The following is a 14,526-nucleotide window of genomic DNA, read 5'->3' as shown; positions in this document are numbered from 1 at the left end:
GATGGCATGGTCTCATTCATATGCTTATTATGCATTCCATCATTAAACATGACCTTCCTTAGCCTTGTCAAGTTTTGTTCTACTTTTACACTTAGCTACCCAAGAGCCTATTTCTTCTTGCTTCCTTCTTCTACCCTTCCTAAGGCATGGCTTCATTTAGCTCATTAGAAGACATAACTTTACTTACTCTTACTTGAAGTAATTAGGGTTTGGGTTTTACAAATTCTTCCCCCCTAAAAGAATATTCGTCCTCGAAATTTGCTTGGACTTACTTATAACTAGAGTTTCATAACATTCTTTGATCGTAAACTTTACAACCTTCTTCTTTTCTTTCTTCTTCCCCCTTTTTACTATGCTCTCGCTGTGCTACTTTGATATTAACTTTGTTCATATTAAATAATACTAGTATGTATGAACAACTTGATCATCATAGTTCACTGCCTTGCCGAGTTTTGTCCTACTTTTACAATTAGCTACCTAAGAGCCTATTTCTTCTTGCTTCCTTCTTTTACCCTTCCGAAGGCATGGCTTCATTTAGCTCATTAGAAAAAATAACATTACTTACTCTTACTTGAAGTAATTAGGGTTTGGGTTTTATATGCAATCTTGAGTTGAAGAGTAAGACCTTCTGCCCGATTTAGAAGTTTCTAGCGCATATGCGTTTATCATGCCAACACTTGGTGTGCTCTTTATAAATCTTCGAATTCTCATATGCGTTGATCTTCCATTCTTCTACCTCGACCAGCTGCAGTTTTCGTGCTTCTCCTACTTTCTTTAGATAAAAATTTAGTTTCTTGACCGCCCACAATGCTTTATATTCCAGCTCCAAGGGTAAGTGACACGCTTTTTCGAATACCAATGCATAAGGGGACATACCTATAGGTGTTTTAAATGCGATCCGGTATGCCCATAATGCTTTATCAAGCTTCATTGCCCAATCCTTTCGTGATGGTTTGACTACCTTCTCAAGTATCAATTTAATTTCCCAATTGGACACTTCAGCTTGGCCATTTGTATGCGGATGGTATGCGGTGGCCACTTTATGGAGGATATTGTACTTACACAACAGCTCCTTTATATTGTGGTTGACAACGTGTGGTCCTTCATTACTTATGATGGCATGGGGAGTGCCAAAATGCGTGAAAATATTTTTCTTCAGGAACTGGGAGACTACTACCGCATCAGTTGCGGCGCATGCAATTGCCTCTACCAGCTTAGAGACATAGTCAACGGCTAATAGAATATAGTGCTTACCGTTTGAAGGAGGGAATGGTCCCATGAAATAAATCCTCCATAGTTCCAGCTTCAAGATAGTATTCATCGACATTACATTCTTCCATGAAATGTTGCCAGTGCGCTAACACCGATCACATTTCATTGTGTAGCCAGCAACATCCTTAAATAACGAAGGCCAGAAGAATCCACTTTGTAAACTTTGGTTTCAGTACGTTGTCCACCAAAGTTCCCTCCATATGGCGAATCGTGGCATTGCGATAATATGCGTTGTTGCACAACATCTGGAACGCATAATCGAATGATTTGGTCTGCACCTCTTTTATACAGATTCGACTCATCCCAGTAATAGTGTCTACATTCACTTTTTAGCTTCTTCTATTGATGGTAGGTGTAATCTTTAGGAAATTGTTCACAGACAAATAATTAACGATGTCTGCATACCAAGACAGTTCTTCTATGCGAAACAGTTGCTCGTCCGGGAACACGACACTCACTTCAAATTCATTATGGTCAACCTCAGGATTTTCCAGTCTGAACAAGTGATCTGCAACTTGATTCTCTGTCCCCTTTCGATCAATTATCTCGATATCAAATTCTTGAAGGAGGAGAACCCATTTGATCAATCTTGGCTTTACGTCCCTCTTTGTCATCAAATATTTGATTGTCGAGTGATCAGTATGAATGAGTACCTTGGTTCCCAACAAGTATGCCCAAAATTTTTTCAATGCAAAGATCATAGTCAGAAGCTCTTTTTCAGTGGTGGTATAATTAATTTGAGCAGGGTTCAGAGTTTTACTCGTATATGCGATGAGGTGCAAAATTGTTTTCTTATTTTGCACAAATGTGGCTCTCATCGCATACCCGCTTGCGTCGCACATGATTTCGAACGGCAGTGTCCAATCCGGAGTAATTAAGATGGGTGTGGTAATTAGCGTATCCTTTAAAATTTGAAATACGTTGAGGCAATTGTTGTCAAATTCAAACTTTCTGTCTGCCTCTAGTAATGTACTCAATGGTCTTGTTATCTTAGAAAAGTCTTTGACGAATCTTCTGTAGAATCCAGCATGCCCCAAGAAGCTTCGTACTGCCTTCACGTTGGTTGGAGGTGGAAGCTTTTCAATTGCGTCACTCATTGCTTTGTCCATCTCCAACCCTTCTCGAGTGACCTTGTGTCCCAACACTATACCCTCTGTCACCATGAAGTGACATTTTTCCCAGTTGAGCAATAGGTTTGTCTCTTCACATCTTTTTAGAATTTTCTCCAGATTGGCCAGGAAGACTTCATAAGTGTTCCCATAAATGAAGAAGTCATCCATAAATATTTCTACTGAGTCCTCAAGATAATTTGAAAAGATCACCATCATGCACCTCTGGAACGTGCTTGACGCATTGCAGAGGTCGAACGGCTTGCGATGAAAAGCGAATGTCCCATATGGGCAAGTGAATGTGGTCTTGTCTTGGTCTTCAAGAGCTATCATGATCTGGTTGTACCCAGCGTATCCATCCAAGAAACAGTAAAAATCATTCCTTGTTAATCTATCCAACATTTGATCGATGAATGACAGAGGGAAGTGATCTTTCTTTGTGGCCACATTCAATTTGCGATAGTTCATACATATGCACCGTTCAGTGATGGTCCTCTGCGGTATTAATTCATTGTTCTCATTGGGGACTACCGTCATTCCGCCTTTCTTCGGCACATATTGCATGGGGCTGACCCATGTGCTATCTGCAATGGGATAGATAATGCCTGCATCCAGCCACTTGATAATCTCTTTTTTGACGACCTCTTTCATCGTAGGGTTAAGTCTGCGTTGATTCTCAATGGTTGCTTTGCGGTTTTCCTCAAGACGAATGTGGTGCATGCAGTATACGGGGCTAATTCCTCTGATATCAGCGAGCGTCTAGCCGATTGCTCGCACATGCTTTTTGAAAATGCTCATTAACGGATTCTCTTGATCCGCATTAAGTGCAGAGGAAATTATCACTGGCAGCTTTTCATTCTACCCCAGAAATGTGTACTTCAGATGTGTTGGTAGGGTTTTTAGTTCAAGGGTTGGTGGCTCCATGAGAGAAGGTTGCATTATTTTTCTTTCTTCCTTCGGCTCTTCTTCTTGTGTTGCGATCGGTTCTTCATCCTTGTTTGTTTTTGCTAAGATCACATTGCAAGCAGCTACGGATGCGTCGACATCCTCTTCTTCATACTCTTCATCAGACTTTTCTTTTTCAATCAAATTCATGTCATCATCAGAATCTTGCAAGTCTTCCTCATCAAGAAATTTCATGGCACGAATTATATTAAATTTGAGCTTCTGTTCGTTTATGCTCAAAGTGATCTCGCCCTTGTGCACATCAATTTGAGCACGATCCATTGATAGGAAAGGTCGCCCCAAAACGATGGGCACATCTTTATCAGCCTCATAATCTAGGATGATAAAGTCAGCTGGTAAAATAAATTTATCAATCGTGATCAGCATGTCCTTCACCTTACCCTCTGGATGAACCAGGGTTCTGTCGGCCAGTTAAAGAGTCATGGATGTGGCCACAAGTTGCCCCACATTCAGTTGTCGAAAGATTGACAGCAGTATCAAATTTATGCTGGCCCCCAAGTCACACAAGGCTTGCCAAATATAGAGTCCTCCTATGGAGCAAGGAATAGTGAAGCTCCTAAGATCACTCATCTTCAGTGGGATAATAGATTTGGAACCTTGCGTTAGTGCCACCATGGAAAATTTTCAAGCGCCTCTTTTCTTGGTTACCACATCCTTCAGAAACTTGGCATAGGCAGACATTTCCTCAATCGCTTCACTGAAAGGAATATTAACATGTAATTGTTTTAACATAGATAAGAAGCATTGGTACTGTACCTCTTCGTTTTTCTTCTTCTTTAGCCTCTAAAGGAAAGGTGGTAACTGGACTTTCACAGTTCTCGTTTCATTTGACATTGAGGTTGACGCAACCTCAAGTTCTACTGCTTCATTTTCTTTTTCTTCTTCTTACATTGCTGCAATCTCAGGTTCAACTGCGATGGAGGTTGATCTGTTCTGCTCCTTCTTTTCTCTCTCTACAGTCTTTCCACTACGCAATGTCACAACCTGACATTGCTCCTTACCTGAACCCCCTGGGTTGCATGGAAGATCAGTTGAACTTGGTAGCGCCTTTTGCGGTCTACTTTTGAGCTCATTTGCAATCTGGCCCATTTGCAATTCAAGATTGTGGATGGACGTAGCCTGATTTTGAAGCACCGCCTCATTTTTCTCTATATATTACTTCAATAGGCCTTCTAGGGAAGAAGATTGCGGTGGTTGTTGTGAGCTACTTGCTTGGTTACTCTGTTGACTGTTGCTGCATTGAAAGAACCCTGGTGGCCCTTCTTTTTGTGCCACAGATTGAAAATTTTGTTGTTGATTCTTCCAAGCAAAGTTTGGGTGGTTTTTCCACCCAGGGTTATAAGTGTTGGAAAAGAGGGTTGTTCTTTACAAAATATACAGACTGTGGGTTTTGTGGACAATCCACCATCGCATGACCATCACCGCAAGTCGCACACCTTGCGATGTTTTAACTTATTGCATTGATTTGCCCATCTTGCGGTGTTGGGCTGCTGATCGTCATTCCTTGAATCAAATTCATCATTGCGGTCATTTGGTTTTGCAATGAGACAATAATACCATTATTTGCGTCAGAATCTTTGAGTCTTAATCTCTAGTCGCTTCCCCTTCAGTCTTTATGATTCTTGGAGATGCGATCCAGGATATTCTTCGCCTCATCATAAGTCTTGTCAAGTAGACCACCAGCTGCTGCCGCATTGGCAGTGGACTGCGAAGCAGGATTCAAACCGTGGTAGAAAATTTTCATTTGAAGGCAGTCTGGCAGCCCATTATGCGGAGAATCTCGGGCCAACCTTTTAAACCTCACTCAGGCATCGCTGAGCGATTCATCCATATCTTGTTCAAAATTTTTAATAAGCTTCCTCCGTCTCGCATTCTTGGTAGGTGGGAAATACTTCTTCATAAACTTCTCCACCACTTGCTCCCAAGAAGTGATCTCTCCTGGTTCGAGAGATAAGCCCATTTCCTAGCCTGATCACAGAGAGAAAATGGGAACAACGTTAGTCGAACCTCCTCAACAGAGATATTCGGGACTACAAAAGTATTGCAGATTTCAATAAAACTTCGAAGATGGGCGTGCGGATCCTCGCCACGCCTTCCTCCGAATTGTTTTGCAACCTGGATCATCTGCAATATCACCGGTTTCATTTCAAATCTACTTTCGTCTAAGGCAGGCCTCATGATTCTCGGAGAGAAATCATAGGGGTTTAGCGATGCATAGTCCTTAATAAGCCTATTGTGATCGTTTGCCAATAGAATCGGATTTTCCATGACATTATTGTTGTTTGGTGCTTCATTCCTAGGCTACTCCGCCATCTCTTCTTTATCAAATTGTGGTTGCTGTTGTCGGTCTCATAGTCTCCTTTGAAATGTTATCTCAATCTCCGGGTCGTAGTTCGCTAGAGATTGAGAGTTTTGCAAAGAATTCACAAAAATTACCGTTAACAACTATTTTGTCGTAGTCCCCGGCAACAGCGCCAAAAATTTGATGCATTATTTTATTAAGTGGGGAATATGGTTGATACACGTTGATGGAATTATGTTGTGCACTCAAGTTTCCCCAGCGGAATTCAAGTGTAAATTCCTCTGAGTTTCCTGGTAAGTCCAGGGTCGATCACAAGGACTTGTGAAAATAGTTTGCGTTGGTAATTTTCTTATAAAACTTTGCGGTAACCGATAAAATAAATAAGGTGGTTGGTTTGTTGGTTGCGTTGATTGAAAATAAATAAAATAAATGCGGTGGATTTGAGAAACGAAAGTTGCGTTGATAGATGCAATGAGTATGCGATGAACGAGTTGAGAAGATCTTTAGTTAGCATTACTTGGGAATGCGTCAGACTATGTGATCATGTTACTACCATGCATAGCAAGTCATTTTCCAATGTAAATGCAATGCTCCTAAATCTAGGACGCAAGTGTTGCATGCAAAATGTCCATAGAGCTTATTCCTAAGTCTCTACTCTTGTCCTATGCGTTGATGCAAATACGTGAAAGCAAGGTGTATATAATCATATCTTATTGCTAAGATGCATGCAATGTGTTGATAACAAATAGTGCTCATCCCTAAGTGCCTATCTCTCGTTTATGCGTTCTAATCTGGTTTTTCCAAACCTAGATTCTGACCTGACATTTCCAAGTCTAGATCCTGTCCTTAGACTACCCTCCCGAGTATCTCTAATAGACGAATGAAGCATACGTAAACAAGATATTCGCAAAGAATGAAGATTCCCTCGTTGTGCTAGCTAAATGCTTCTAAACCTATTCAACTAACTTAGCTACTCATGTGTGAATCACAGAGAGTGAACACATATAGAGAAAGAAATTCCATTCTTATAAATAAGTTAAGTACAAATGCTAATGGAAGTTTAAGATAGAGAGCTTGGTAGCAATTCCTTGCTGACTGAGGCTTTTTACACTGGAATCTCTATTCTAAACTAAAGATATTCCCACTTCCGCAGGAGTCGATGTAATGACCCGACCCCCTAGGACTTAGGTTAGGTCGTTACTAAAATAAATACATGCATAGGATTTGAAACGACGCTCAGTAATGTTGAAATAAATGCTAGATAGACAAGAGAAGTTCAAAAGAAATTTATTAAATGAAATTTTTTAAAACAATAATAAGGTACCCATAATTCGTAAAGACTATTAAAATACAAAAGTAACAATCCTTCATAATAAGTTTCAAACAGTAAAACTAGAAATTTAGGGTAAAATAAGAATTCTAAATTTCATGATGCGGAAGCGTAAAAACTAGTCCCAGTGGCTCGATCATGAATTTCGTTGCGTCATCGTCGGTGCATCTCTATCCTTACCTGAAACAACAACATAAGAAAGAATGATTATGAAATACTCAATAAGTAGCCCCACCACTGGGGTCAGGCTAGGCATCTATGTCCTCTAGATACCCGCATATGGCACATAATAACAGACAAGAGACTGAGTCCCATCCTATTGTAGTTAAGTATACACACAAACTGGTGAATCCCAAAGGAAACACAAAACTGGTGAATCCCGAAGGAAACACAAACTGGTGAATCCCGAAGGAAACACAAAACTGGTGAATCCCAAAAGAACACAAACTGGTGAATCCTGAAGGAAACACAAACTGGTGAATTCCGAAGGAAACACAACCTGGTGAATTCCGAAGGAAACACAACCTGGTGAATTCCGAAGGAAACACAACCTGGTGAATCCCAAAGGAAACACAAAACTGGTGAATCCCGAAGGAAACACAAACCGGTGAATCCCGAAGGAAACATAAACTGGTGAGCATCTAACTAATCAATAAGGATATTCACACAGTCTTAACGTGCTAAGATTCAACATTGTACAGTTCTAAAACATACATAAAAATCTTTGATACCATGGCTTCATCACATACACATAATTCTTAATAACATATTATACATCATCCATGTATAACTTACATCTTAAATCCAAAACATGCAAGTATGCCTCAACACCAGCAAATCAGACATCGACATATGAAAACACATACTATTACATACTAATGATCAAGTACTTAGGTGTGTATGTTAACAAATCAGAATTCGTGCCAGAACATACATTGATGCTAACATTTACCAAAACATACACTTATCATGCTAGCATACAACTAAAGCCTGGCCCGTGGGCAGTTCTAGTGGTAAGATTACTTACCTCAAATAAAGTCCAAAAGTTAAGTCAAGCGAACAAACTCCTTTCTAGCTTTCCACAACTTTTGAATGAGATCCTAGAACATGGACAAAAATCACTCTTAACCTTTAAGCCCAATTTTTAAACACTAAATCATTCCCAAATTACCAGCCCAACTTACCCAAAAGTGATTTGACTAAGATCACCTCAAAGTTCTAACACCAAAATTTTATTGGAATCAAACTCAAGTCGTTCGCGTCTAAATTCAAAATTTCTCCAAAACTTGAATCTAAAGTCCAAAGTGTAGTTTGTTCCAAATTGTCTTCAATCTCTCAAATAAATGCCTTAATCTAAGCAATTCAATAATAATGGTTAGAACCTCAAACAAATTCCAGCAACAACATTTTAATTCAATCCTTCCAATGCTTAATATACTTACCAAAATGTTGCTTGGTCCAAAATTAGTTTCAAACTCAAATCCGTTTACGAACCCAACTTAATTCTGCGCAATGCCTGACAACACACTTTGACCTTAAAATTCCTTCAATGCTTGAATCTATGGCCCAAACATAATGGGTGTTAACAATTTTAGCCAAAAACCAACTGAGTAACCAAAATCTTCAAGAAAAATTCTAAAAGACTCATATCTTACCCCAAACATCACCACAAGCTAAAATCCGACAAACAGCAGCGAAGGGAGGCAGTGACCGACGGAGATCGACGGCTGGGCTGGTGGCGTGCAAATAGTCAGTAGTGGAATTAAACGGATCGAGCGGCTCTCGACGGAATGTAGCGGAAGCCTTCAAATCTAGGCTCTCGGCGGAACGCAGCGGACGAGGTGTCTGCTCTGACCAGTTGGCGCGTTGAGGGGGCTTCGAATCGTCGACTGCTCGTCGGCGTCAGGTTCGACAAAAAACTGAGCTGTCGCCAACGGCTAGGTTTTCTCAAAGGGGGGGCGTGCGGTGAGGTTGAAGAAGAAGATTTTAAGTTTTGTTTATACAAAAAGAAAAAATAATAATAAAATTAATAATAAAACAAAAATGAAAAAGGAAATAAAATAAACTTTATTTTATTCCTTTTCTTATTCCACTTTATACCATTTAAATTTCTTTCCTTTTCCAAGAAAAATAAATTCTTGCCATAAATTTCCAAATTGAGTTTGACAATTGAAAAGAATTTGAATAATTTCCACGCCAACACTTAAATCCTTGCACTTATACTTTAATTCAAAAATTCCAAACGTGCCCTTCCACTAAGGATAATTACTAAAAAGGGAAAAATTAAATTATTATTAAATAAAAAGGCGCGGGATGTTACAGTCGACCCTCTCTCTGTCTTGGAGCTTCCAGTGCTTTCCCAAGCTCGCCGGAACGATCTACGGAACACCTTCTTCCTCGCATCCGCCTTAAAATGAAAGAAGACTATGGACAGAGACGCGAACTTGTAAAATAATGAAATAATCGACTGCTTAGCCCCTTCTCTGAAGAATGAACTTGGTATTTATAGGGCATCAAAGGTGAAAGGCGACGTCTCTCTCTTGGCTGTACAAATGGGATAGATTTAATTCCTTGATTTTATATATTATTTTATTTAACTGTTATTTATTCTAAAGAATGGTTAGGGGTACCCCGAACAGTATTTTTTTTTAGTTTTCTCTTCTTTGCTTATTTGAGCATTATTTAATTAAATAAAATTTGTATCTCTTTTATTTAATTATTCTTTGAGAAAATGTATTGTCAAGCCTATGCATGCATAAAGTAGCGTCCTAGAAACATACGAGAAATTTTGGTCGTTACAGTTGGTATCAGAGCCTAAGTTTTAGGTTTTGTAGACTGACTTTCATCGTGAGTCCAAACTGTTCCTTATGGCCACGAATGGATCTTTCGTCATTGGCATGTATGTCGTTTAAAGTTCTTTAGGGAAATATGTATGAAATCTTACCTATTATGTAGTCGTTTGATGGTTTACCCTGTTAGCATTTATTAAAGCGTTACGTGTGGTTATCAGGCATGGCACCACGAACTAGAGAAAGGGGCAGTCGAGGTAAGAAAGTTGTTGGGGAGCGGGACCCTGACATACAAGAATCTGAGGTGCAGAGCCAAGAAGTGTGGGACCTGCCACCTCGTGACCCTTTTGGGTTAACTTGGCAGAAGGTTAGACCAAGAAGCGGGCCTCGAACTTCGACTATGCCCCTGCCAGGACTGTCATCCTCTGAAATTCCAGTAGAGTATATGGCCATGGCTGAAACTATTAGAAATGTCGTCACACAAGCCGTGGTAGGGCAGTTAAGGGATATGGTGGCTGAGCAAATAGCTCAGCATGCACAGTCGCAACAGGCGTCATCCTCGTCAATCCCGTTACCATAAGTTCAGAATCAAGATGGGGCCATGAACCAGACTGTGCCAGGCCCTTCCTTGGAGGCCGGATATCTATGGGACTTCAAGAAGTATGATCCCCTGATTTTTCAGTACATGAGGTGTCCAGAGAAGCAGAAGCTATAGTGTGCCACTTTTGTTCTCATCGATAATGCCAAGCGTTAGTGGCACTCAGCTGAGAGAATGATAGAAGTCAATGAGGGCCAAGCCACATGGAACCAGTTTAAGGAGCGGTTTTACGAGAAGTACTTCTCTACTCACGTGAGGTACAACAAGCAGACTGAGTTTATGAATTTGAAGGAGGATACCATGACAGTAGAGGAGTATAAGGAGGAGTTTGACAGGTTATCTTGCTTCGCCTTTGATCTGGCGTCTACTGAAGCAAAGAGGGCTGAAAAATTTGTGCAAGGGCTTCAGGACGGGGTGCGAGGTATTGTGAAAGTCTAAAGCCTCCCACATATGCTGTAGCATTCCGAGCCGCAACACGTGTAGGCTGTCCTTCAGGGATAGAGTTCCTGAAGTCCTTGACGGAGGAACCTACCTCAGGCCAGAAGAGAAGAGCTAAGCAGAAAGCTCCGGGACCTTCGCAAAAGGTTCAGAATACAAATAGGTCGTTAGAGCACGCCCAACACAAGCTACGGCTTCAGGAGAAGTTTGGAGGGAGAGACCAGTGTGCAAGTCATATGGGAAGCGTCATTGGGGACGTTGTCTGATTGGCATTGGGAATTGTTTCATATGTAAGCAGACAGGTCATACGGCGGGCCAATGCCTAGTAATGGTTCTGGAAGTGTAGGGGGTCAGCCCCCAAGTTTGCATCAGGGTAGTTCAAACTGACAGCAGCAATAGGGTTGGGTCTATGCCACCAGTCGTTGGGAAGCTGAGCATTTGAGAATGGTAATGACAGGTACGCTCCTAATCTTGGGGCACTATGCCTTGCATTATTTGACTTTAGCTCATCTCACTCTTTCATTTTGTCGTTGTTCGTAAAGCATGCTATGTTAGTTTTAGAACCCTTGGGTTATGTTTTATCAGTATTTACACCATCAGGGGAAATTATGATAGCAAGTGAAAAGATAAAAGTGTGTCAGTTAGAAATAGTGAATCACACTCTTGATGTGACTCTAATAGTGTTAGACATGCATGACTTTGATGTAATTCCAGACATGGATTGGTTGGTTGCCAACCATGCTAGTATAGACTGTTCTCGTAAGGAGGTGATTTTTAACCCCCCTAGGGAGGTCAGTTTTAAGTTCAAGAGGGCCAGGACGGTAGTTTTACCCAAGGTGATTTCAGCAGTAAAGGCCAAGAGGTTGATTAACCAAGGTGTCTAGAGTATCTTAGCTAGCATAGTTAACACAAGAGAAATCGAGATTGCTCTAACCTCTGAGCCAGTTATGAGAGAATATCCCGATGTGCTTCCAGAAGAACTTCCAGGGTTTCCTCCACCAAGGGAGATTGATTTTGCGATTGAGTTGGAGCCGGGCACTATTTTCATATCCAAAGCTCAGTACATAATGGCTCCGGCCGAATTGAAAGAATTGAAGGTCCAGTTGCAGGAACTGCTTGATAAAGGGTTCATACGACCCAGTGTTTCTCCGTGGGGTGCACCAGTGTTGTTTGTGAAGAAAAAGGATGGATCGTTACATTTGTGCATAGACTACAGGGAGTTGAATAAAGTGACAATCAAGAACAAGTACCCGCTTCCTAGGATAGATGACCTATTTGACTAGCTACAGGGTGCTACTGTATTTTCGAAGATTGACCTACGGTCAGGTTACCATCAATTGAGGATAAGAGACAGTGATATCTCGAAGACTGCGTTCCACTCCAGATACGGACATTACGAGTTCATTGTAATGTCTTTTGGTCTAACCAATGCTCCAACGGTATTCATGGATTTGATGAACTGGGTGTTCAGGGATTTCCTGGACACCTTTGTAATTGTTTTCATTGATGACATCTTGGTCTATTCCAAGATAGAGGTGGAACACGAGGAACATCTTCGGAAAGTCCTAGGAATGCTGAGGGAAAACAAAATGTATGCAAATTTTTCTAAGTGCAAACTACGAAAGATGTCCTTTCTTGAGCACGTGGTGTCGAAGGATGGGGTTTCAATGGATCCAGCTAAGATTGAGGCTATTACAAATTGACCCCGCCCTACAATGATCAGCGAGGTGTGCAGTTTCCTGGGGTTGGCTGGGTACTATCGTAGGTTTGTAGAGAATTTCTCTAGCATGGCCACACCAGTTCTCATGGTACCAGATGGGTCTAGGAATTTCGTGATCTACAGTGATGCTTCTAAGAAGGGTTTGGGTTGTGTGTTTATGCAGCATGGTAGAGTAGTCGTCTATACCTCCTGTCAATTGAAAAACCATGAGTGAAACTATCCTACTCACGACTTGGAACTAGCAGCGGTAGTGTTTGCTCTAAAGATCTGGAGGCACTACTTGTGTGGGGAAAGGATCCAGGTTTTCACCAACCACAAGAGTCTGAAATACTTTTTCACCCAGAAAGAGTTGAATATGAGGTAGCGCAGGTGGCTCGAGTTGGTAAAGGATTACGATTGTGAGATCCTCTACCACCCAGGTAAGGCGAATGTGGTGGCTGATGCCCTCAATCAGAAGACCGCTAATTCGCCGCCTTGATCACTAGGCAGGTTCAGTTGTGTAAGGATCTGAAACGAGCTAAGATTTTGGTGGCAGTGGGGGAAGTCACTTCGCAGCTAGCCCAATTGACAGTACGACCAACCTTGAGGCAGAGGATTATTGTAGCACAACAGGGTGATCCGGACTTTGTGCAAAAGTGTCTTCAGGTAGGGTCAGGCCAAGCCAGTGGATTTTTCGTATAAGTGGACCAGGGCCTCCTGTATTAGAGGCGATTATGCGTACCTGTAGATGATGGCCTGAAAGGGGAATTGTTGATAGAAGCTCACAACTCCCCATTCTCGATGCATTTAGGCAGTACCAAAATGTACCAAGATTTAAAGCGGCATTACTGGTGGCCCAATATGAAAAGGGAGATAGCTGACTATGTCAGCAAATGTTTAGTCTGTCAATAGGTGAAGGCCCTAAGGTAGAAGATAGCAGGCTTGCTACAGTCAATGGATGTGTCAGAATGGAAGTGGAAGAACGTGTCCATGGATTTTATTACGAGTTTGCACAGTACAGCGAAGAGATTTGGGTTCTGATAGACCGACTCACCAAGGTGGCGCATTTCATTCGAGGGAAGCCCACGTACGCGGTGAGTAAGTGGACTCAGTTATATATAAAGGAGATAGTAAGATTGCATGGGGTGCCAGTGTCAATTGTGTCCGACAGGGACCCTCGTTTCACCTTCAGTTTTTGGAAGAGCCTCCAGGCAGCCTTAAGGATGCGGTTAAACTTCAATACAGGCTTCCAGCCCTAGACGGATGGGCAAACAAAATGTTTGAATCAGACGTTGGAGGACATGTTGCGCGCTTGTGCATTGAAGTTCTCAAGAAGTTAGAACCCCCACTTGAATTTGGCAGAGTTTGCTTATAATAATAGCTATCAGGCCACCATTAGCATGTCGCCATTTGAAGCTCTTTACGGAAGAGGTTGCAGGTCACCTGTTTGCTAGGGTGAGATTGGGGAGAGGAAACTGATGGGAACTGAGTTAGTAGAGTTGACAAATGAAGCCATGCAGAAAATCAGGGCTCAAATGCTAGCAGCACAAAGTAGACAAAAAAGTTACACTAATGTCAGGCATAAAGATCTTGAGTTCGAGGCAAATGACAAAGTGTTCCTGAAAGTGGCGCCAATGAAGGTGTCCTGAGATTCGAAAAGAAGGGTAAGCTAAGTCCGTGTTTTGTAGGGTCATTTAAGATCTTAGAGCGAGTCGGCCCTGTGGCTTACCGTTTGGCTTTGCCACCGTCTCTCTCCGCAGTTCATCATGTTTTTCATGTCTCCATGCTGAGGAAGTATTTAACGGACTCGTCTAATATGGTGAACTTTGAGCCCTTGCAGCTGAATGAAAACTTAAGTTACGAAGAGAAGCCTACGCAAATTATGGTCAGGGAGGTGAAATTTTTGCGCAATAGGGAGGTGCCGCTGATGAAGGTGTTGTGGCAAAACCATCAGCTTGAGGAAGCAACTTGGGAGCGAGAGGACGAGATGAGAACACTGCATCTAGAGCTCTTCCAGGACTAG

The 14,526-nt window shown here is 41.6% G+C and overlaps 1 protein-coding gene across 1 annotated transcript; it reads left to right on the top strand.

Moving 5' to 3' along the window:
* Positions 1-11,751: 11,751 nt before the first annotated feature.
* On the top strand, positions 11,752-14,526 carry LOC120077184 (uncharacterized). Its single transcript, XM_090313494.1, has 8 exons — positions 11,752-12,050; positions 12,770-12,893; positions 13,014-13,169; positions 13,230-13,317; positions 13,416-13,597; positions 13,675-13,866; positions 13,958-14,054; positions 14,192-14,526. Exons 1-8 carry the CDS (start codon positions 11,752-11,754, stop codon positions 14,524-14,526), a joined length of 1,473 nt encoding a protein of 490 aa, XP_090169620.1.

Source organism: Benincasa hispida, chromosome 5 (assembly GCF_027475165.1).
Source record: "Benincasa hispida cultivar pf3 chromosome 5, pf3_genome.v1.1, whole genome shotgun sequence".
NCBI lineage: Eukaryota > Viridiplantae > Streptophyta > Magnoliopsida > Cucurbitales > Cucurbitaceae > Benincasa > Benincasa hispida.
This window is presented reverse-complemented; position numbering and strand designations above follow the sequence as displayed.